This window comes from Cladophialophora bantiana (assembly GCF_000835475.1).
Source record: "Cladophialophora bantiana CBS 173.52 unplaced genomic scaffold supercont1.3, whole genome shotgun sequence".
In the NCBI taxonomy this organism is placed as follows: domain Eukaryota; kingdom Fungi; phylum Ascomycota; class Eurotiomycetes; order Chaetothyriales; family Herpotrichiellaceae; genus Cladophialophora; species Cladophialophora bantiana.
Window position 1 is genome coordinate 2,169,408 of NW_015971577.1, and position 20,653 is coordinate 2,190,060.

The window sequence follows — 20,653 nt, forward strand, 5'->3', positions numbered from 1 at the left end:
CTGGAAGCGAGGAGAATGACGGGCAGCTGCTGAGGTTTGCTCGCTGGCTGATCCACAAGGCACCTCAAGCACCTCTGACTTTTTCTGTGAAGGGGGAACAAGCGCTGCAAGTGGTGGCGCTGGTAGTGCTATTAGTACCAAAAGACGCCAAACACGCCCACCCCCGGGACCAGAACTGGGGCGGACGAGGGAGCGAGCGTCATTTGCTTTGCTGCGCCAAGCCATTATCCGAGGCTAGAACGGATATGGAAGCCATAATTACTAGGCCCCTGGAGCTCTATTGCATTTGTACCCTATTTCATCCCAGGCGCTGGTCCCTTCTCATGCGAGACCACCCTATTTAAAGGCTTGTCAGAGTGTCCAACACCGAGCAGCTGTTTTTTTGGTGTCGCCTGTCGTCGTCTACAAACCCGTTCAAGAACCATTTCGTGGGCGGTGTTCCTTGAAAGTTCTCCGACCAAGGGCGAGTCTGCTGCGAGTCTTCATGGCGCCAAAGGGCAAAGATTCCGGCAAAGCCTCCTCTAGCAGTGCCAAAGGCAAGGCCAAGGGCAAAGACAATGAAGGCTCATCAGCCAGTGGGAGCGGGAAGCTGAAAGCGGCTCAATCCATCAATGTCAGACACATTTTGGTAGGTCGATTCGAATGTTGGGCACGAAGGGCATCGTCCATCCATGCCTGCACACAAATACTACGTGCTCCGTTTAGGCAACACCCATCTAACCCTCACTCCCTCCACAGTGCGAAAAGCATTCCAAAAAAGAGGAAGCCCTGGCAAAGTTGCGCGAAGGGGCCAAGTTCGATGACGTTGCAAGGGAGTTCTCAGAGGATAAGGCCAGACAAGGTACGGAGTGTGCAACTTGTCATCACCCCTTCCTTCGGCAGGTCCTTTGCGTCAGCGAGAGGCCGAATCCGTCAGTCAGCACGGGCTAACATGACAAAATCGTTATCATTCTCTTGCAGGCGGATCGCTAGGCTGGAAGACCAGAGGTAGCCTGCATGGAGACTTTGAGAAAGTCGCCTACGAATTAGAACCCTCCACAACAGCAAATCCCAAATGTGAGTCTGATTCCTTATCTCGTTTACTGAGACTGGTTACAAGGATTGTGTTGTTACTGTTTGATGTCTACCTGTACAGCAGAGGAACTGAGCCACAGAATGAGCGTTCCTAAGCTATTTCGATCACCGCGAAGGAAAAAGGAAGAAAGTCGGCGTGTGCAATGAAAACTGTTGTGCCAATACTGCCATCGAAAATGACCGTTTAATGCCTTTTGGTCCTCTTCGCTGACCACTCCACCACAGATGCCGAGGTCAAAACAAGCCATGGCTACCACATCATAATGGTGGAAGGGCGGAAATGAGTGAGGTAGCTAGAATTGAAGGGTGGTCATCAGTGAATGAGTGGACTGGCGACGGTGACATCCGCAAGCACATCTAGAGCAATGTGGTCGACATGATGCTTTCTCTTTCTTGGAGATACGTTGCCAGGGAGCACCATCACATCTATGACTGGCAATTTGGTGTTGAGGAGTTTAGGAGGAGTTCGCGTAGCTGTGGCAGAGACGTCCGGGTTGGACTTTGCAGAGCTGGATGGACTTGGTCGATCCTGAGGCGGAGTGAATCGAGAAGCCGACTGGATGGCGACCTGTGCTGCCACTTGCTCTGAGCCAGGCTTCTCCTTGAGTCGTTCTCCCAGGTCTAACGTCAAGAAGCCGCTTGATCTCGGCTCCTCGTGTGGCGGTGACAGGCGTTGCGGCAGGTTGGCGAAAGGCCCAGGACGGGGCATTTCAGCGACAAGGTTGAGGATCCCACTTGATCGAGGCTCTTCCGGCTCCGGCGCGGGAGCAGGCGCGGTCCCATTGGGCGACAATGCTCTCGATGAAGGCGTGCGAACCGAACCTCCGTCGACGCTGGAAGACACCCGTCTGAAGTTATCAGGATCGGACGAGATGTAGCCATTCTGCGACGGTTGGTCTTGAGTGTTATTGCGACCCAGACGTCGCCTCTTGAAGCGGAAATCTTCGAGCTCCTCGACCCTCTTCTCCACTGACATGGTGGCATCGTCGACGGCGACGACCCGATCTCTTAGGCGGACGTGCTCGTCATAATTGCCTTCGACTCTATCTTCGATGTCGACGATGCGTCGACGCATTTCTTTTTCGCTCTGATAAAAAGGGGCGAGCGCCTCACGCAAGATGCGAACTTCTCTTTCCCACATCTGTCTTTCTCTCTGTAAAGCAGAATCCCGATTGCTGCGTTCATTCTGAATGGTTTCTTCCAAACGCTTGACCTTATCAAAGACGACATTTATCTTATCAAGAACAGCATTGAGTTTATCCATATGTTTTTCATTATTATTGTTTTCCTGGTGGACGTGGTAGCAGGCTTGATGGCCGCATTCACAGATATTCCCAGGCGCGCTTCGATTAAGGTGGAACGATTGGCATGAACACTGTTGATTCTGTGCCGAAGGGTGTAACAAGAGATATCGACATTCTCCGGTTGGGAGGGGACGGGCGCTTTCAGCGTTCAACCGGAGAGGGCGATGTTCGTGGGCAAAGGGTGGGGGTAACGGCAACGCGTTCGAGCCAAACATCGAGGCCAGGGAGAAAGGCGCCCGGGTTATCGATCAACGACTCCGGCAAAAAAAAAAGAAACGTGATCTGTGCGATGCATATGAAGCTGTCCGCAAGATCCAGAGGTTTTGTCAAGGGGAAGACCCCCTCACCCTCCGAAGAGGGCGATATCACCAGTTTTATGATATCGCTGTAGGCAAACTTGGATTGAGAGTGCACCGTTGAGCCTGGAAACCTGTCAGCGTCCATTACGGGCGTTATCGCTGGCCTTCATAAAAAAAAGTCCAAGGTACGGTGAGCGACCGTGGGCATGGGTGACATACGCAACTGTTTTGTGGGGTGGGTGTTACCACGGCGCAAAGCTCTTTCTCAAAGAACTCCAGCTGAACGTGTACCACAGATAAATGCTCATTGTACCGGGAATCAGCGACGAGGAATCAAGAAGGAAGAAAAGAGGAGGAAGGGGAAAAATTCGAGAGCCTGGAAGACTGGCACGCAATAACCAACTGTGGTGGTCAGGAGAAGTTTATCAGCTGGGCGGATGGGTATTTGGGATGGAGGAACGAAGACGCAAGGTCGTTATCTGCACAGATGCTGAGGTGCAGGACCGATAGTGCCCGCGCAGTGCGTCTTCGGTTCAACTGAGAACGTCTGCCGGCAAGACAGAGTCAGGGAGGCATGTGCCTGCGTGCTGTCAGGCAAATGGACCTTGTTAACCTTGTCGAGGGGGGCCAGTGCCGAATCAGAGGCCGGATAGCAATCGGGGATGGCAGGAAACGGCAAAATGCAGGCAGAATGGACATGGATCGGGAGAGGCTTGGGGGGCGTGCTGCTAGCCTCCAAGGATGCCCGACGATGTTGTTTTTGTTCGCTGATGTGCGACACAAGCGATCTTTGATGGGCCGGCAAGACTGGCATTGCTGGGGGCAGGCAAGGCGGGCTTGCTGATGCGCGCTGCACGTCCGATTGTGGTGTATGATAAGGATAAGGCTAGTGAGGCTGTTTTGCGAGCTGGACAAGTCTTGACAAGAGCCAGTCTCCGTTTGTGAGACTGGTATTCGCTCGCGGCAAGGCGGAACGGAACAACGTGGGATCCCGCCGACAAGGTTGGCCGTGGCCAGGGAGTGGCTTCTTTTTTGCGTCGCTCGGACCCCCCACCGGAGCATCCTGGTCGTGGTGTTTGGTGTTGGTGCTGGTGCTGGTGCTGGTGCCCTTTCACATATCATCATGGCCGCATCGGAACAGGGCTATGAATGAGCAAGCAGGTGAGAGCCCTGAGCAGAGGGGGACCCACACGGCGAAGGAGTGAGAGAGATAGCAACAAGAGCAAAAATCCACCCAGTCGATCCCGGGCGACCAGGTCCGAGGAGGGAGCGTTGGGTGTTTGGTGTTTCGTGATGGTGTTGGCGTTGGTGGTCGGTCCCTTACTCTGTACTGGACATGGTTGTTGTTGTTGAAGAAGAAGAGAAGTGGGGTTATCCCACCCCTGCGATTTCAGATTCTGTGCCGTGGTGCTGTGGAACAAAGTACAGGGTACTCATACCCGTACTCCGTACTCCGGGACACACCTTTGGGATTGTATTATTTGATGCTTCGCCTTGGGCGGAGTGAGACTCTAAGAGATAGGGATACGACGCAAGGTGGCCCAACAACGCAACCTATCTGGTGCAGCATGATTATCTTAACTTTCACATGGGAATTTCGCTCCGAAAGAAAAAGAAACAAGAATGCGAACTGACCTGACCGCCTTCAGAGACATGTACCTGTACGGAGGGAATACATCCAGAGAACGGAGTGAATCTCCATTTTGGGGGGACGCGTTCGATTTGTGTTAGAGTTGCTAGAAGAAGGGGGGGAGCGCGAGGGCCCGGGCCTACCGCCCAAGCGCTTAACCATCGATAGTTCCCATCAGGAGTGGCACCCCCAAGCGGCAAGAGATGCTGATGGGCTCATGGGCGTAGAATGGGGGTTTGGGAACCTTTGGGAGCTTGGGGGTAGGGATGGAGGGAGGGAGGCAACGCCCAGAGCGATGACTGATGGAGTAGGCGATTGGGTACGAGCAGGGACCAGAGGGATGGCCATTGCCCACTGCTGCCCACTTCCCACTGCCCAGGGCAGGTGGTGCAGAGGCGGGACGTGCTTCAATAGGCTTTGAGCGGTGCCGCGGCGAGCCAGCAAATTCCACCATCTTTCATCTTCGCACATCATCGCTCATCATCACGATTTACGACCGTCATCCCGTGACTTTTCCGTCTTGCCGGCAAAACGATCTTGTGAAGCGAAGAGTGAGACAAAAAAACAAATTTCTTAGGCACGTGGGCTGCACCCTTGGGTTTCTCTCAAGTAATTATTAGTTCTTCCAAGTGACACAGCGCTGGTGATGGCCGTCATGGATGTGATGGGGGTTCGCAACTTCGTCGCATCGCTCGAGACTGTTTAGGGTCCTCAAAGGTCCTCAAATAGCCACTCCGACTGTAGTACCGAGTACCGAGTACGGAGTAGGTATGTAGGCTACTGGCGAGCGGGTTTAACCATCCTCCGCATACAATACATACTTCCGTACATAAACCACTTCCAATATTTTTTCCCGTCGAAAACGAAGAGCCGAACTCGGCGCGCCGCGGCAGCTACACTTACATGGACCAAATGGCTGAGCAAAGATCTCTCTGCCTTTGCCGACCGCCCCGACGGGGCTCTCGTAATCAAAGAATGAACAAATTTCCTTGCGCAACATCCTCCGTCTTCTACTCTTCCTTATTCTTCTCTTTTGAAGCGGCATCCCTTGTCTATCACCTTGAAGCACACGACTGACTGCAACAACGTTCACTAATTGCCATTACATTACTCGAGATAATTGTGTTTGAAAATCCAGCACACTACTTTTCGAGAGGGGAAACGGCCATTCGATCCGGTTCACTTTGCCCCCACACACAGCCTTGTTCCGAACCTCAGCCTCGTCACCCCGCAGACACACGGGCTTCTAACGAACCTGGCAACCGTGCAGCGCATCTTATCCTTTGGACCTGTCCGGTACAATTTGACAGCCCCGACATATTCTTCTCTATCCCTTCTAAGTCCTTCTTTGCCTCCCCTCCATTTTTCCGCAGCTCATCATGTCCGACAACAACAACAAATACGAACCGCCCAACGGCCCCCCTCCCAACGGAGCCCTGACCGTCCCGCCGCAAGCCCACCACGACGCCGGCCCATACTACCCGCCCAACGTACCCGTCAACACCACACGCGGGCCTGTGCCTGAGTCTTACCCTCCCGCCCAAGCTCCCAATGGAGCTTACATGCCGCCTCAGGGCTGGAACCAAGGTCCCCCAGGCCCATGGCCGCCGCAGGGTCCGCAGGGCCAACAGCAACCCTACGGATACTACGGACCGCCGCCACCGGGCATGTATTACCAGCAGGGCCCGCCCGTGGGATACTACGATCGATCGCCAGACCAAGCCGCGGCTGAAGGGTGTTGTGCAGCCTTCCTGGCCGCCCTGACCTGCTGTTGCTGTCTTGAACTTTTGTTCTAAGTGCCCACCAAGATCACGCCGTGTCTGGGTACACAAACACAGGCTTCATGCCGCAAGTTTTGAAGGCGGCCGGAGCCGGAGTTGTCACGAGCACGGGGATTCAAAGAGCACCGTCTCCATATGCGCGACAAGGTAATGGGCAGCCACCAGACGCAGCCCTGTCACCTGCCGAGGAGTATCTCAGGCATACTGCGCGCTTGAGGGGCGAGATCAGAACCAGGACGGATGGGAAGGGTAGACCCGGCAGGAAGGAAAAGCATCGATACAGTCAGCCAACCAGCCAAAGGTCAGTCCGAGTGCGCGACGCAAACGCAAGCGCCTGCGCTCGAGCGAATTGGGACTTGAACCCATCCTGACCCCTTGTGCAGTAGTCGGCCAACGGTTCAAAATCGGCCATGGGAAGAGACAAAGCATCCATATAATATCTTTACCACCTTAATTAGTGTGTGGGCGGGCCGGGCGCGGAGGGATACGGGTATTTCCCACATGTAAATGTAACATGCTTTGTCCTTGTCCTTGAGCCGGAAAGGGGGGGGGGGGGGGGGCATACCGGCGTCAAAAAGAACCAGGTACGGTTTTCATTGTTTTCAAATGCATATATTGATTGATTGATTGATTGATTGATTGATTGATTTGCCTCGTGCTTCTGTTTCAGGGTCTCTCCGCATACATATCAAAGTGCTTTATTGTCCTCTTCCTTTGATCGTCCTTCACATGCATCATATCCGTGTCACTCGGGCACGAGCACGAGTCATAAGGGCCATGCCATCACGGTCCCAGAACGCAAGGCACGTCACCGGAACAGACCTCGCGCGGGGGCGCGAGAGAGGCAGACAGACAGAGAGACAGACAGACAGACAGGAGAGGAGCCCCCGGGTCTAAGGCGGCGGAGCAAGGCAGATGCCTCTTCTCCAGCATCACCGAAACCACATCGGTCCGCCACTGTCCGTCCCAAGGTCGGATCATCCGGCGTGATGGGACGGGTCTGAGGAGTGACGAAGCGTTCGCTGTCCTGTTCGAATCGAGCCTTCCTCAAGCCACAGAAGCTGCTGGCCAATATGCAATGACCTCGATATCGGATTTCCCTCCAAAAAAAAAGTACTCTATACATACTACTACAAACATTCGCTGCCTAGAAACTAGGCATTGAACGTCGAGTCCAGTCTGCAACCCAACCTCCTTTCCGGTCCTCGAGACACTCAGATCGGTTCAGCTCCAATCTCAGATCCTGGATGCCACCGAGTCGCTCAGTCAGTAGTGCCATATTCCAGGTCAGAACAACAATTCTCGGTCCTGCTTCTGTCAGTCAGTCAGTCAAATTTTAACCTGCTCGTTTAGGTATTGCACAGAGCCGTGTCCGTGCCTCTTTCTCATCGACGAGGCTGTACCAGAACAATGACCCTGCACTCCCATATAGCCTTCCTCGCCATGTTTCTTGCGGGCGTATTCCTCGCTTCGGCTACAATTTGTATCTCTTTCATAAGCCCAAGTCAAGCGCATCCGATGGCCGAGACACACACACCGCTGTACCTTGAGCCGCGCGCAGACCCCTCATCATCAGGAACCACAACACCAAACCAATCCTGCTACAGCAAACACGACCTACCTTTGACGGTCATGGGGGTGATACTCATGGTTCTCGGGTTGCAGCTCACACTTTGGTCGTTCTGGATCTTGGCCAGGAGACGAGGGCGCTAACTAGCTCTTGAATGTGAGTATGGGGACAGTGGGACAGTGTGAGATCAGGTGGGTTCAATAATACTCGTTTCATCTCGCATATGAGCTCTCTTTCGCCTGGGTTCATGAGCAACTCATGGACACGCCGCTGATAACTGGTATCATACAGAAAAAAACCCCCTCCCGGGTCCCGCATCTGAATACAAGAGCACATAATATCATCGATTCATTTGACTTAAGCTTCATTTTTTCACCATCAAAACCGCCCCTTCATACACTTTCTGCACCTCGGTGGTCATTTTTGCCACAGGCATTGCGCCTCTTCCAGCAAATAACCCAATCACGGTGGCCAGGGCAGGCCGAGCTTCTTTCTGGATTGGAGTCCAATGACCGCTTCGCGGGAGGAGCGTCACTTCACTGTCTCTGGCCAGATAGTCTCCAATTCCGTCCAGACAGATCGGTTTGGAACAAGCCTGATCTTTCTCTCCCCAGAGGACATACGTAGGCGCTTTGAGACTTCCCTTGTACTGGTCGACAAATAAAGACTGCGAGACTGAAGACCGACGTCGGCCGGGCGAACTGGATTCCGATGCCGAGGTCTCCAGAGCGTAGAGGTCGGTGATTGTTTCCAGCGACTTGGTCCATGGACGCCAACCCACCCCATCTCGATAATAGCCGGTCATATTCCAGAAAGCCTCTTGAGGAGATCGAGCTCGTTGCAGCACACTGGCGCCATAGCTGTTTGTCTGGGTTTCTCCATTGGTGGTATTTGTACTGCCGTTGACGGCCGGAATCGATGTCTTGCACTCCTCTGGACCGGGGCCGAAAGAAGAGGCCATGCATTCTGGGGCATGGTATTCCTTTGAGCCTCTTCCATACGAAGACCAGTTTGCACCTCGGATAAATGAATAGTTCCCAGCAACGCCGAGGTACCTGACAAAGATCGATGGTAGGTGGAATGCGAAAATGTAGCCCATTAACATTGTTTGCACCATCAATGGCTTCAACGTGTGCAGGGCCTTGGACAAACACCCGAAATTCTGTTTTGGAGAGTGCTTGAACTGTTTGAAGATTTTCGAAGCGGAGTTCAGGATGCGATCCTTATTGGCAAAGGCAAGTTGAACCTAGGTGCAGGTCAGGTTGTCTCGTCAGACAGCAATTGAGAGTCATAACTTACGTGCGGCGCGTTGGTCAGAATGAAGCGATCGGCAAGAGAAGCAGCTTCTGCAGCAAGACGGAATCCTAGAACACAGCCCCAGTCATGGCCCACGATGAATGTGCTAGTCTCGTCCGAGTCCTCCGTCGGGATGTACCTGTCCCTCATGGCAACAACAAATTCCGTGAGAGCCTCCAGAACTTCTGTGTCGTATCTCTTGAAACTGTCGCTCCCCCCGTAGCCAGGTAAATCGACGCAGACGAGGGTAGCATCACGTATTGGCATGGCCGGCTCTTGCATCAGATGTCTCCACATCATCGAACTGTCAGGAAATCCATGAAAGAATATCACCAAGTTGCCCTGTGACGCTCCATCTCGGTTGCTGATATAGTGGAGTCTGAGGTCGTTGCGGAGGGTGTAGAAGAAGTGCTTGAAGCCAGGGAGAGGTGACTTGGTCAGGTTCCAAAAGCGATCTCTTTCTGTGAAACGAACGTGTCAAACATGTTCCTTCCAGGAGCCATTGAACGGTTCACTGACCAATTGCATATTGTAGCTTCTCTTGCTCACTATCCTTCCTGAAGAATGTTCCATTTTTTACAAACAGGCCCAGGAACAGGCACCAGTTGAAGAAGCCGAACGAGTAGAAGGAGACCTGGCCAAAGAGCCGGCCTAAGAAGGTTGAAGCCATGGTGAGGGGTGCTCCGTTGAGGAACGCAGGTTCATGAGGAGCTGAGACTGGTCAAACTCCCTCCGGAGAGTCTTCAACGATGCGTGGAATTTGAGACGAGAGGTCAGGTTGGTTTCTGATGAGAGCGACCTTTCTGAGGCAAACAAAGACAAGACGAGTAAGTCGTGACTGTCAAGGAAGGCGTCAGAACCAGAGGCCAGGAGCAAACATTGGATTTCATTCATGCACATGAATTCACATTCAGTATGGCGCCTGCCTCACTAGCAACGAAGGATGCCGAGGTGAGATCCTTCCCATCTTCGGGAACACGAGCATCATCAGCCCATTATTCTCTCCAGGATGACTGGATTGTCCAAGCCAGCTGCAGTCTGCGCACAAATCATCCAGGGGAACACAAGGTAGACTCCAATGGCTGCAGGCAAGTCGCGTGGCAGCGCAGGGGTGGAAGGACATCACGATGGTCGACTCTATGGAGCAAACGATGGACAAGGGAGACACGCAGAAGGGCAGCTTACAGCACTGGCCAGGCTGGTGAAGGGGGGGGAGAGGGGTGCTAGTGAGGCGTTGGGGGGGGGCTGTCTGGTGGTGGTAGATTTTAGGCTCACCTGGCACTAGGCTGGAATGCCGCTGTTCACTGCCACAGTGTTGAGCCAGACTGCGCTTTACCTCTCCCCGTTACCACTGGTGCCTCCGTACTTTGGGCGAGCTTCTCTGCTTCCTCTTTAGCCTTTCCATCATCCCTGCCAACCCAGACAAGACGTCTGCCCAACGATCGATCGCAAACTCGCGGATCAACGTCGGAAGAAGACAAAGTTCAACACATCACCTCAAGATCTTCATGGTCATGCCCTAGCTCTCCGGGTTCTGGGCCCTCCTGGCCCTCTAATCATCCATGGGCCCCATGTAGGCTTCGTTGGAGCAGCTCTCTGGTTACCGTCCTCGTCCAAATCAACAGAGATCCCCAGGAAGATCTTAGAGGAGTTGTCGCCATTGGGTTGGGCCAACGCGAAGCCGGTCGAGACAAGGATGTTGTCGCACCTGCATGGTCGCCAGCGTCAGACTGAGGCAGTGTTCTGGACCGAGGATTCGAGCTGGGGGGCTACTGGAGGCTGACATTGAGCCTGTTACCTGGAAGATCTTCACTTTACACCACAAAATCTCCTTTGAAGGTGCGCGAGGGTTGGAGTGTGAGCAATCATCCAAAGCTAAACCGGCTCCATTACTCGACCCTGGGAAGTTCATGGCCTGATTCTGCACACCTCCTGGATGGACACCACACAGCCAGGAGGATAAGAATGAGACCACTCAAAGGACTTTCCCACGGCTGTCAACGGTCAAGACATGTTGTAGGCTTGCCCTGGCCCTCCTCCCCAAGCCGTCACCATCAGCTTTCACTTTCTCCAAGGATCTCCGATTTGCACTGTCATCGTACCGCCCAGTGGATATGTTGATCTCGTGATTGCTAACCGTCACGGCGAGTTGACCAAAGAGCAGGATCATTTGCAACCATGAAATACCCTTGATGACAGCCTGCTTTTTACGTTGCCGTTCTCACTCCACGGACCATGCAATAGTTGGAGACACGATTGTCTACGAAATTCCACCACATTCCCAGCCCATCTGTGAAAGACGACAGCAGATCATTGCTGAGCTGGGCCAATGTGGAGTTCCCAATGCAAAGCATGATCATTCTAAGCGTCCACGTTGATTTTCCCTTTTTTGCACGGTGTTTTGTTTGCCCAAGACATTTGGCTATCAATTGCCTCTAATTTTGTGTGGTGCTCAATTGCATGGGCAGCTAACATACAGCAGAAGACCATCGAGGTCACAAATGAATCCCGAGGATAAGCGTCCTTGAGAAACCTTGCTCAAGGTCGAGTCTTAGGAATTCCCTTCTATCAGTGACAGCCTTTCTCCAAGCCCAGCAATTTGACCGACTTCCTCGTGCCGAGCGGCAATTTGTTCGGAGATTCCATATGTTCATCGTCACGACCTTGTGGTCGTCCATAGCAGAGCAACGGTCTGTCCATTATGGATTCGACACGCCCGCGTCGGCCCTCCTTCGCTGGAGTCCTCTGGCTAAAGGATTGTGCGGATGGAGTTTGTACATGTATACCAAGGGTTATGGCTCGAAGACAAGGCCGACGATCACCAACAGCAGTCCCCAAGTGAGGCCTGAGACCATGTTGATCCTTCTTCCCAGTCTCTGTATGTGGACGATGTTGTTAATACGGGAGCCTGTGTTGCTTTCCTACAGAGGTGGGTGTGTCGGGTGGATAGTCCTGATGATGTCTGTTGATGTCTCCTGCAAGGGATAGCGGTGGACACAAGCACAGCTGACATACCAAAGCAGATATGCATCGCCTCCGAGATCTGGCTACGTCACTGGGCCAGCAAACGTCCCATCCACAACAGCACTTCACTCCTGAGCCCTGTTGGATACCCTCTCCCAGTGATTCCTCAGTTGACACGATTGCGGCCAGTATTTTCTCTCATCACCGTAGGGAAGCTCCTAAAGCACATCAAGCACGTCAGGGCTCGAGGGCAGACTGCTACTGCAGTCTTACTGATGCGTGAATATCTGGTCTTGTCTCTCCTGCTCCTGTCTCCTGGCTATGGCTTTTTGCCTCTTCCTCCATAAAACTGCAGACAGGGCAATCGCCCAGATGACCACAAAGACGATAAAGAAAATCATCCATCCATTCATTGTCGCAATTCCGAACTCTGAGATTTCGCGTGTGCCTGACCGATTCGGGCTATCCTTAGCGGTGTCAGACGAATGGCAGATCGTTGCAAGTGTTGAGAGGCGCGTGCTCAAATATATTTCTGGTCGGAGGTTGACGGTAGGTAGAATATGATGGGAAAGAGTGGGCCTCGCTATGGGAGACATTTATATGAGCCCCAAGCCATCACCATTCATACATCACCTGCAGGACTATCGGCCAGTGCAATCAATCTGACAAGAGTATGCCCTTTGTCACAACTCTGAGAAGAGAACGACTTCGACGTCATAGAGCTACTTGTACTTGCAAATGAGTCAAGCCACGGCTATATTTGTTCGCGATTCACCCTCGCGTTTGCATTTTCGCTCTGTCAAAGTTGAGTCGTTGGGCCTTGTGTTTTCGCCTTCGAAGATGGCCAGTCACCAAGCAAATCGATCCGTTCAAGAAGATCTTCAGGGTAGTGAGTCGCGGGCGACAGAATCTGCTTGACTTCGCTGGTGATGAGACTCGCTATCGTCTTCGAGCCACATTGTTATGCCGGAACACAATGTCATGACAGCCATCAAGGGATATACATCACAATGCTGGTGAATACCTGGCTGAGACGATTAACCAGTTTTTGGGAACTATTTGGTTTGAATACCTCGAGAATGACGGATCCGGGAATGATACTCCTCGGTATATCTCACTCTGATGTCGAAGACGTTATGAAAGGGTGACGGCTCTCATGGATACCTTTCACCGGCACAATCATTCCATTACGGTCAGCTGAACAATTACTAAAAAGCTAAGAGGTCACTATTTCCTCCAGCGCAAGCTGTGGCCGTCCTGCGGGCTCTGCCAACTGCTCAATCACAAGAGAATGGCACGGTCTCATCGCTCGAAGAAGCTGATATTTGTCCTATGATTAGCTCAATACTGTCATAGGAGAGCCTCCATTCCTGGCGTCTTTTGTCTACAGCTTCTGTCCAGTCAAATGGTTTTACATTGGATTGTGTAGATGACCGACCGCTCTGACAAGATGTTCCCGACTGTCCCACGTCGAACTGGTCAAAAGACTGCTCAGACGGCAGAATCAGATATGGGCGCCTCATTAGCTGCGCGCAACCAGCCCCCCGGGCAGCGGCCAGCGTTCCCTCTACCCTTGGCCTTGGGTGTACTCTCTCCAAACAGGGATCTCAACCGCATGGCTCCCACAGCATCCAAGTCCGTGTCCATGGCCTTGTCCCGCGCCCAGCCGTACCGGACGTACAGATTCCAGATCAGAGAGATAAAGAAGAAGCCGACGGCGGCGAGAAAGAAGACAACAACCGAGTCAGAGACCCCGGAATAATGGTAGGCGATCGACTTGTTCGGCGGGTACGGTTGCGGAGGAATGCCACCGCCGGCACCAGAGCTGCGAACGAGCGGACGGGTCCTGTCGGCGATCTTGTCAAAGACCGCTGTGGGTGCCTTCTCCTGCTCCTCTTCTTCGCGAAGAGGATTGGAGATATACGACGTCTCGACGGGATAGGAGAACAGTCTCATCGACGTCCCCACGATCGGGGGACCGTCGTCGGGCACGGCTCGGGGGACGCTCGTCACTGATTCCGTGACGACCGCACTCGGTGTCCCTACAGAGTAGAGTTCGTCGTCAGGGGCTGCTGCATTTCGATGGAGATGCCGGTGCCTATGGACGATCGGGGCGCCTGAGACTGGTCTTGAGATCGACAACAGACAGAGACCGAGACTGACGACGAGGAGTCCTGCTTGGCTGCGAGCTTGGATGGGAGCCACGGTGAAATATATACCGAGGGGCCAGGTACGGTATCTCTCTCCTCCCCGCATAGGTCGAGGGTGGTTGAGCCGTGCTATGGATATGTGTGTGGGTATGGTTGTGGGTGTGAGTGTAGGTGTGGATGGATGTGTCTCTGGCGCTATCACAGATCTCGTCTGCGCTTGCAAAAGGTTTCGCTTCCACGATGGACGCTTTCCAACGACGAAGCCAAGCATGACGAAAGAGAAGTGATGATGTCCTGCGGCGAGGACCTCGAGGTATACAAAAAGAAGCGAAACCAAAGGGAGGGAAAAGACAGGCACATGGGGTATTTATACACTCCGTTTGTTTCTTTGCCGTTGAAGTGACTGAGGTCTGTTTGGGTTTCATGCCTGGTGGGTGAGCTCTGTTTGGTTCCATGCCCAGTGAGTGAGTGAGCCCTGTTTGTCGTCGTGCCCAGTGATACGAGCCAAGTCGAGGGAGGTGAGCTCTGTCCCCGCGTCCCATGATCGTACTCTACGGGGTCTGCCGTCTTCGTCACTTCGGAAGGGTGACGGGTGAGATGGCGAGAGAGACAGAGATTGTGTAAGGGACGATACGGTCCAGCACGTACACGACGACAGCACGGGCTGGCGAAGAACATATAGCATGGTGTGGCAAGACATGGCATGGCATAGTATTGGATGTGTATAGTTTATATCATATTAAGGTGTATTAGTCTCGGGCGTTGAGAATGCTACGGCGTAGCAATACTAACAATATCACAGTGTAACCTACCCGGTAACCATGCCATAGTATATTATCTCATCTAATACTATAGCACTAAACTGGTCTATCAATTCCATAGCAGAGAATATCATAACCCACACCCACACACGTATACTCGTACATGCAATATGTATATATCAAACCTATACGGAATATTACCCCCTCACAAGAACCGAAGTGAACTCACCTCCCACCAAACCCGAACACCTCCTCGAACCAGCTCACCCTCCTGCCCTCGCTGATGACCCGGCGTCCAACAATCCCCCGTACAGCGCTGGAGAGGCCGCGCGGCCCGCACACAAAGACAGTAACTTCTTCGGGATCTGGATCGGGCAGCGCTAGCGAGCCGGGAGAAGAAGACGAAGAAGAGGAAGAGGAAGAGGCGAGGAAGACCTCGTCGATGATAGGGGCCAGATTGGGACGGTGGCCGAGCTGGTGGATGTTGAGGCCTTTGTTCTTCAAGAGCGATGGCAGAGAGGAGGAGGTTGTCGGGATATCAGGTCCGTCTGTGGACGAGGAGAGAGTGATGTATATGTCGACATCCAGCTCGAGCCCTTCTCGACTACGGCTCGCGAGGAACTCAAGGCCCCACTGCGCATCGGCGAGGGTCTTGACCAGCCACACCATCTTGATGAGCTGCCTTCCTCCTCGTCGGCGTCGGCGCCGTGAGGCCAGTAGTGCCAAATATATGGGCAAGACATACGTCGCTCCAATCCCGCCGGCGACAAGAAGGACAGGATTGGTGGCATCCGAGCCGAGGATCGAAGGCATATAGACGCTGGCTTCGCCATACGGCCCCTCAATCTGGATCTCATCCCTTGCTGCGTCCTTGAGCCTGGGCTTCTTAGAAGCCGCAGCGGCAACCAGAAACGAAGTTCCCGGGCCGCCCATGTTCCGGAGCACCAACATCACTTCCACCGTCTCCGCCTTCCCATCCTGGCCTGCAGAGGGCTGTACGTTTGCAATTGAAAACGGCGTCTTCGGACCCGTCATTACGCCGCCCTTGCGACGGCGAATATAGACGTGTTGTCCCGGCGCAGCACTCGCCAATGAACTCTTCTTGTCCACAAGGAGCCTCACTCTCACAAGCTGCGTGCCGGGTAAATTCTCGCATTGTATGTCTTCCACGTTCGTTAGCCCACTCCTCCTCAACAAACCTCCGAGAATCCAAATCGCGGCAACTTGCGCCACATAGAACCGCGTATACGGCACATGTGCCCACAGAACCGGAATGACAAGGGCGCTCAACAGGACATGACCCCTGTAGAATATGACATGGTACATTTTCCGCCTTACCATAGGCAGACTCAGCAACCCCAAGAAATTGAACATCCAAAACGCCAGGATCCCGAGCCGGACATCAAGATCCTTGATCCGTTTCGGCAGAAGACCCATTTTGACAAAGAATCGGAGGTACAGTATGGCATGAGCGGCCAGAAAAGCATGCACCAAGCGACCAAAGATACGATGGACCGAGTTGAGGCGTTCGTGCGTCAGACCCGTAGCCCACTCGAGAGGCGAGTAAGTGGTGTGTTTGAGGGAGAGGAGGTAATGCATGGGAAGCTGAGAAATGGCCACGTGCCCGAATGCCTTGGTAAGGTGCATGTAATCATCTCCCGTGTGGCGCAATGTGAGGGAAAGCAGCCACCCTGTGTATACCAAGGCGACAAGCTGGACAGACAGGGGCCCGAATTCGGGTATATATGTCACCCGTAAGACCCATGCCGCTCGTCTGAGGAACAGCTGGAGTTGCGATACTTGTTGGGAGCCAGACGGCGACAACGGCGATTTCGATGACAAGAGCAGAGAATGGAAGAGGCGTCGGTACAGATAGACGACCACCAAGAGGATGATGGAAGAGAGCCAGGCATGAAAACCCGCACGGTCCAGCTGATGGCGGCGCTCTTCAAGCTGGGAGGCGGTGAGTTTGAGGGTCATTGAGTAGGCCATTTCGACGTTAATGATGGTCCGCCTGCTGGTTTCTTAGAATGCTGAGTGCACCACCTCTGTCCCTTCGTCGCGTGGTTGCTATTGTGTACGTAACTTATGCTCGATAGGCGCGGTGCGAATAAGACCGATTCCAGCGACCACGCCTTCAACGCCACCAGGAAGATATCAAGCAGGAATACCTGGTACAGAAGAGAGCTTGTAACAAGGCTAAGCAATGATCGACATACTGAGATGGACTGTCCGGGGAAGTCCTCTCTGATCCTCGGTCAATATAGTTAGGAGACTGGCGCGGTTGCGGACAGATCATCGGCAACTCAGGAGGTTGCCTGAATCCGCCTCGCACACAAAGGAAACAAGGCTGAATCCGTGCGCCAAGCCGAGGCTGAACATTGGGAGAAGCCCCTATTCTATTGTAAGCATTAATATGACATCCAAAACTACCACGTCTTGGACTTCTATTAGGTCTTTCAAGCGACCAATTAGAGTACATGTATGTGCCAGTGACAACGACCACAGCCCAACAGGCCTGCAAATGCAGCAACTGAATCGATGCGCTTGCCATGCAATGCAATGCTGTTGAACATAATGATACACGTTAAACAAGAACTCATAAGCCCATGGCAATGGCTCATCGGCCTCACACTAGACGTCCAAAGATGCTCCATTTGCGTGCACAAATCGAAAACGCCAAAATCCATCAGAAATAAGCAGAAATGCCTTTTCAACCTCGACAACAAGCATGCTGCAAAGCAACTATCAGAAAAATCCCCACCTTTTTAATGGAACCTCCTCATCACTCATCCCATTCCATTTTATTCCATCTTCATGCTGTCGTAGGAACCACAACGGCTCTTGGTTCCGGCTCGGGGGTAACCTCCTCCTCATCAGCAGCCGGCCTCGACAATGGATCAATCGAAGTCTCTTTCTCTTGGACTGATTGCACAATCTCAGATGAGGGTTCAAACGAATCTTTGTCTTGGTGAACATCCCTTGTAGAATCTTCCGCTGACCCTACCACTTCCTGTCCCAATTCAAAGTGAGGGGGCTTCAAGATGGGTTTGGGCGCCTTTGGCACTTTTGTAGGTGAAATATGCGAGATTACCGCCTTCTCCATTTCTTCTCTGGTCGAGCTCTCCGGCATCTTTCTTGTAGGGAGCTCTGCCACATCCGCCAATTCCCGAGGCCCTGTGGGCGACAATAACGCCTCACTTTGCATCAACTGCAGTTGTTCCAACTTTGTAATCGGGTTCTGTTTCCCACAATATTGGCATCTCCAATACAAAACACGATGCACTTCATGCGATGGGGGATGTGAAGCAGGAAACTCGGGTTGAGGGTAGTGGGAGAATCGACGCACCCAGTCTTCTTGCTTTGGTACTCCTTCCGCGGTCGGTAAGGTCCCTTCTTCGTCCTTTTCCTCTCCCCAGAACGTCGGTCGCCGTATTGGCGCGGGAGTCACAGGTAAGCTAGGGCGCTCGTCCTTGGTGGGAAAGTCTGTTAGTCTGATGCTCGGGCGTCGTCTGTCTCTCTCTGTTGGAGTGGTGGTGCCGCTGACATTGCGAGGGGAGCGTTGTCCGAGGGTGTTATACAGGACTTGTATCTTGCCCTTTCGAGGTTGACTGATCGACTGCACGTAGCGCTCAATTTCAGGCATTTCGTCCCATGCATTGGTCCTTTGCTGAAAGGCTGCCCAAAGATCAATTGGTGCCGGGGGAGGTGGCGTAGGTACGCTTTCTTCGGTCAATCCGGTGACGTCGGTCGTTGCTGAGGGAGTTGACAATTCTCCGGGGCCTTCGGGTGCCGGTTCCGACGGAGGGGGAGGTTGTGGGCTAGGTTGTCTCGGTTGGGGAAATACTCGGGTCGGTTTGGGAGCTCTAGTTTCCCAAGGGAAGATCGGCTTCGGTTTCGCAGGTTCGGGAACCTTTTCAGGGACCTGATACCACATGTCCTTTGGCGCTTCTGGGTATTGAGCAGGCGGTTGAAAAAGCGTCGTCTCGCTCGACATGTCATAGATCGTGGTTGGGAAATTGGCGGCTTCTGGTTTCGAGTGGGCGGGTGGAGGCGCTCTGTTCAAGATGAGTACTCATCAACATGTCACAGGGAATGACCTACCGTGCGGGATCCCATTCGACATGGGGTGCAGAGAATCGCCTCTGCTCGACTGTAGGAACAGGACGAAAGTCCGATGTGGCCTTCGGAGTGGGTGCGTCGCCCAATGGCAATTCTGTAGAGGTTGTTTGACCCGACTGAGAATGAACTTGGATCTCTGGAGGCTGAGGGATTTGCCCAGTGTGCTCGGACGGCGGATACTGGTGCCCCTCTCGGTGGTGATGCTGTTCCTGCTGGTGGTGGCCATGGTATGGTTGTTTTTGGTCTTGATACTGTTGGTGCGTATGCTGGTGTTCGTGTTGGGGCTGTAGCCAATGCTGGTGGCCGTCGTCATGAGGACGATGCTCCTGGTGGTAATGTTGCTCTGGAGGATAGTGGTATTCATGCTGGGGTTGTGGAGCTGGGCCGGCTGCTGGGTGCTGGCTTGAATAGCCCACCACATACAATGGTTCCTCCCCACGAACGTAGTCTTGAACCTTTTTGGTGGAATCAAATGTTTGAGCATCATAGTAAGTGACGGTCTGCAGAAATCAGCTCTGGCCACAAGCTGCCTTCCTTCGCAATTCAGCATACCTTGGGTCGATAATGTCTGTCATATACAGACCACCACATCCCCAGCAATTCACCGTAGACACCTGTATTAAGCTTGTTGTCTCTACCCAACGTCCATGGTTTGTCTTTGCCAATGAAGTGCACCACTGCAATGTTGCTGGAGAAGTGTCGATAGGCGGGGACATACTGATAATGGCCGCTTGGTGTACAGTTGAAAACAAAACTCAATCTGTCCCACTCGCGAAAGTGCATATTGAAGAGACCTTGGTCGGCTCCATCAAAGCTGATGCCCCTTTGGGCCAAAGCATACAGAGAATAATAATCGGCCATGTTGGGATTTAGCACCATCATACCACTGTTGAAACAATCGGGCCAGCCGATATCTGGGACTGCGGCGAACTTTGTGTCGAGAGTAAGGAGCTCATTGGGAGCTCTGAGAGCGACCATATCTGCATCCAAGTACACTATTCTCTTGTACTGCGTCTGCCGCCACAACTCGATCTTTGTGAAGGAGGATACTAAGTCGGCTCGATTCATGAGATAGAGGTTGGCAGGATTCTGGTTTCTGATCTCCTGGATTGGTGCAATCTCATCGTAGACGGTCTGGGGCCATTAGTGCCTGTGCTGGAAAGAGGGTAGTAGGGAAACGGACTCGAAGCTCTGTGATAGTATCGGAGGATAGTCTGTCGACTAGCACAAAAGCCACCAAGGGAGCTTTTGCACCTTTATCCTTCAAGGAATGGCCCAGGACCATAGCCCCTACAGAGGTAATCAGTTTGACACATATCTTGGACAGAAATGCATCCCAACTTACCTGGTAGGTAGGCATCATTCATGAGCAGCTAATTACATTTGCGTCAGTGAGGGAGGCCAAAACAAAAAAACAGCTATGCGGGGAAACAGCGAGGTTAGCTATGGAGCGAGGGAGCTCTCACCGTCGCAAAGACAGCCGCACGGATGGGTGCCATGATGGCGAGGGAGAGGAGAACGTGAAGGAGAGACTGCCACCGGCCGATGGACGAGAATGGGGAGAGGGTTCAGAGAAGTAGAGGAATTCGCAAAAACATGTAGCTTGCACTGGCAGGCTTTGGGTGACCACAGAGCCGGAGGGTGGTGACCGAGTGACGATGGATCAACCACTTTTTTCGAGATGCAGACGGCAAAGAGGGAA

The 20,653-nt window shown here is 53.0% G+C and overlaps 7 protein-coding genes across 7 annotated transcripts; 2 read left to right on the plus strand and 5 right to left on the minus strand.

Annotated features, from left to right (window-relative positions):
- Positions 1–484: 484 nt before the first annotated feature.
- On the plus strand, positions 485–1,358 carry Z519_02687 (peptidyl-prolyl cis-trans isomerase pin4; the record flags this gene model as incomplete). Its single annotated transcript, XM_016760443.1, has 4 exons — positions 485–628; positions 739–841; positions 961–1,056; positions 1,300–1,358. 4 exons carry the CDS (start codon positions 485–487, stop codon positions 1,356–1,358), a joined length of 402 nt encoding a protein of 133 aa, XP_016623964.1.
- A 29-nt stretch (positions 1,359–1,387) lies between these two features.
- Positions 1,388–2,338, minus strand: Z519_02688 (uncharacterized protein; the record flags this gene model as incomplete). The annotated part of the gene is made up of 1 exon (XM_016760444.1): positions 1,388–2,338. The coding sequence occupies one exon, from the start codon at positions 2,336–2,338 to the stop codon at positions 1,388–1,390; it is 951 nt and encodes a 316-aa protein (XP_016623965.1).
- Positions 2,339–5,686: 3,348 nt separating this feature from the next.
- On the plus strand, positions 5,687–6,103 carry Z519_02689 (uncharacterized protein; the record flags this gene model as incomplete). Its single annotated transcript, XM_016760445.1, has 1 exon — positions 5,687–6,103. The coding sequence occupies one exon, from the start codon at positions 5,687–5,689 to the stop codon at positions 6,101–6,103; it is 417 nt and encodes a 138-aa protein (XP_016623966.1).
- Positions 6,104–8,022: 1,919 nt separating this feature from the next.
- Positions 8,023–9,624, minus strand: Z519_02690 (uncharacterized protein; the record flags this gene model as incomplete). Its single annotated transcript, XM_016760446.1, has 3 exons — positions 8,023–8,904; positions 8,958–9,415; positions 9,474–9,624. 3 exons carry the CDS (start codon positions 9,622–9,624, stop codon positions 8,023–8,025), a joined length of 1,491 nt encoding a protein of 496 aa, XP_016623967.1.
- A 3,785-nt stretch (positions 9,625–13,409) lies between these two features.
- Positions 13,410–14,339, minus strand: Z519_02691 (uncharacterized protein; the record flags this gene model as incomplete). The annotated part of the gene is made up of 1 exon (XM_016760447.1): positions 13,410–14,339. The coding sequence occupies one exon, from the start codon at positions 14,337–14,339 to the stop codon at positions 13,410–13,412; it is 930 nt and encodes a 309-aa protein (XP_016623968.1).
- A 715-nt stretch (positions 14,340–15,054) lies between these two features.
- Z519_02692 (uncharacterized protein) lies at positions 15,055–16,821 on the minus strand (the record flags this gene model as incomplete). Its single annotated transcript, XM_016760448.1, has 1 exon — positions 15,055–16,821. One exon carries the CDS (start codon positions 16,819–16,821, stop codon positions 15,055–15,057), a length of 1,767 nt encoding a protein of 588 aa, XP_016623969.1.
- An 823-nt stretch (positions 16,822–17,644) lies between these two features.
- Z519_02693 (uncharacterized protein) lies at positions 17,645–20,318 on the minus strand (the record flags this gene model as incomplete). Its single annotated transcript, XM_016760449.1, has 5 exons — positions 17,645–18,887; positions 18,934–19,451; positions 19,504–20,085; positions 20,135–20,241; positions 20,297–20,318. 5 exons carry the CDS (start codon positions 20,316–20,318, stop codon positions 17,645–17,647), a joined length of 2,472 nt encoding a protein of 823 aa, XP_016623970.1.
- Between the last annotated feature and the right edge of the window lie 335 nt (positions 20,319–20,653).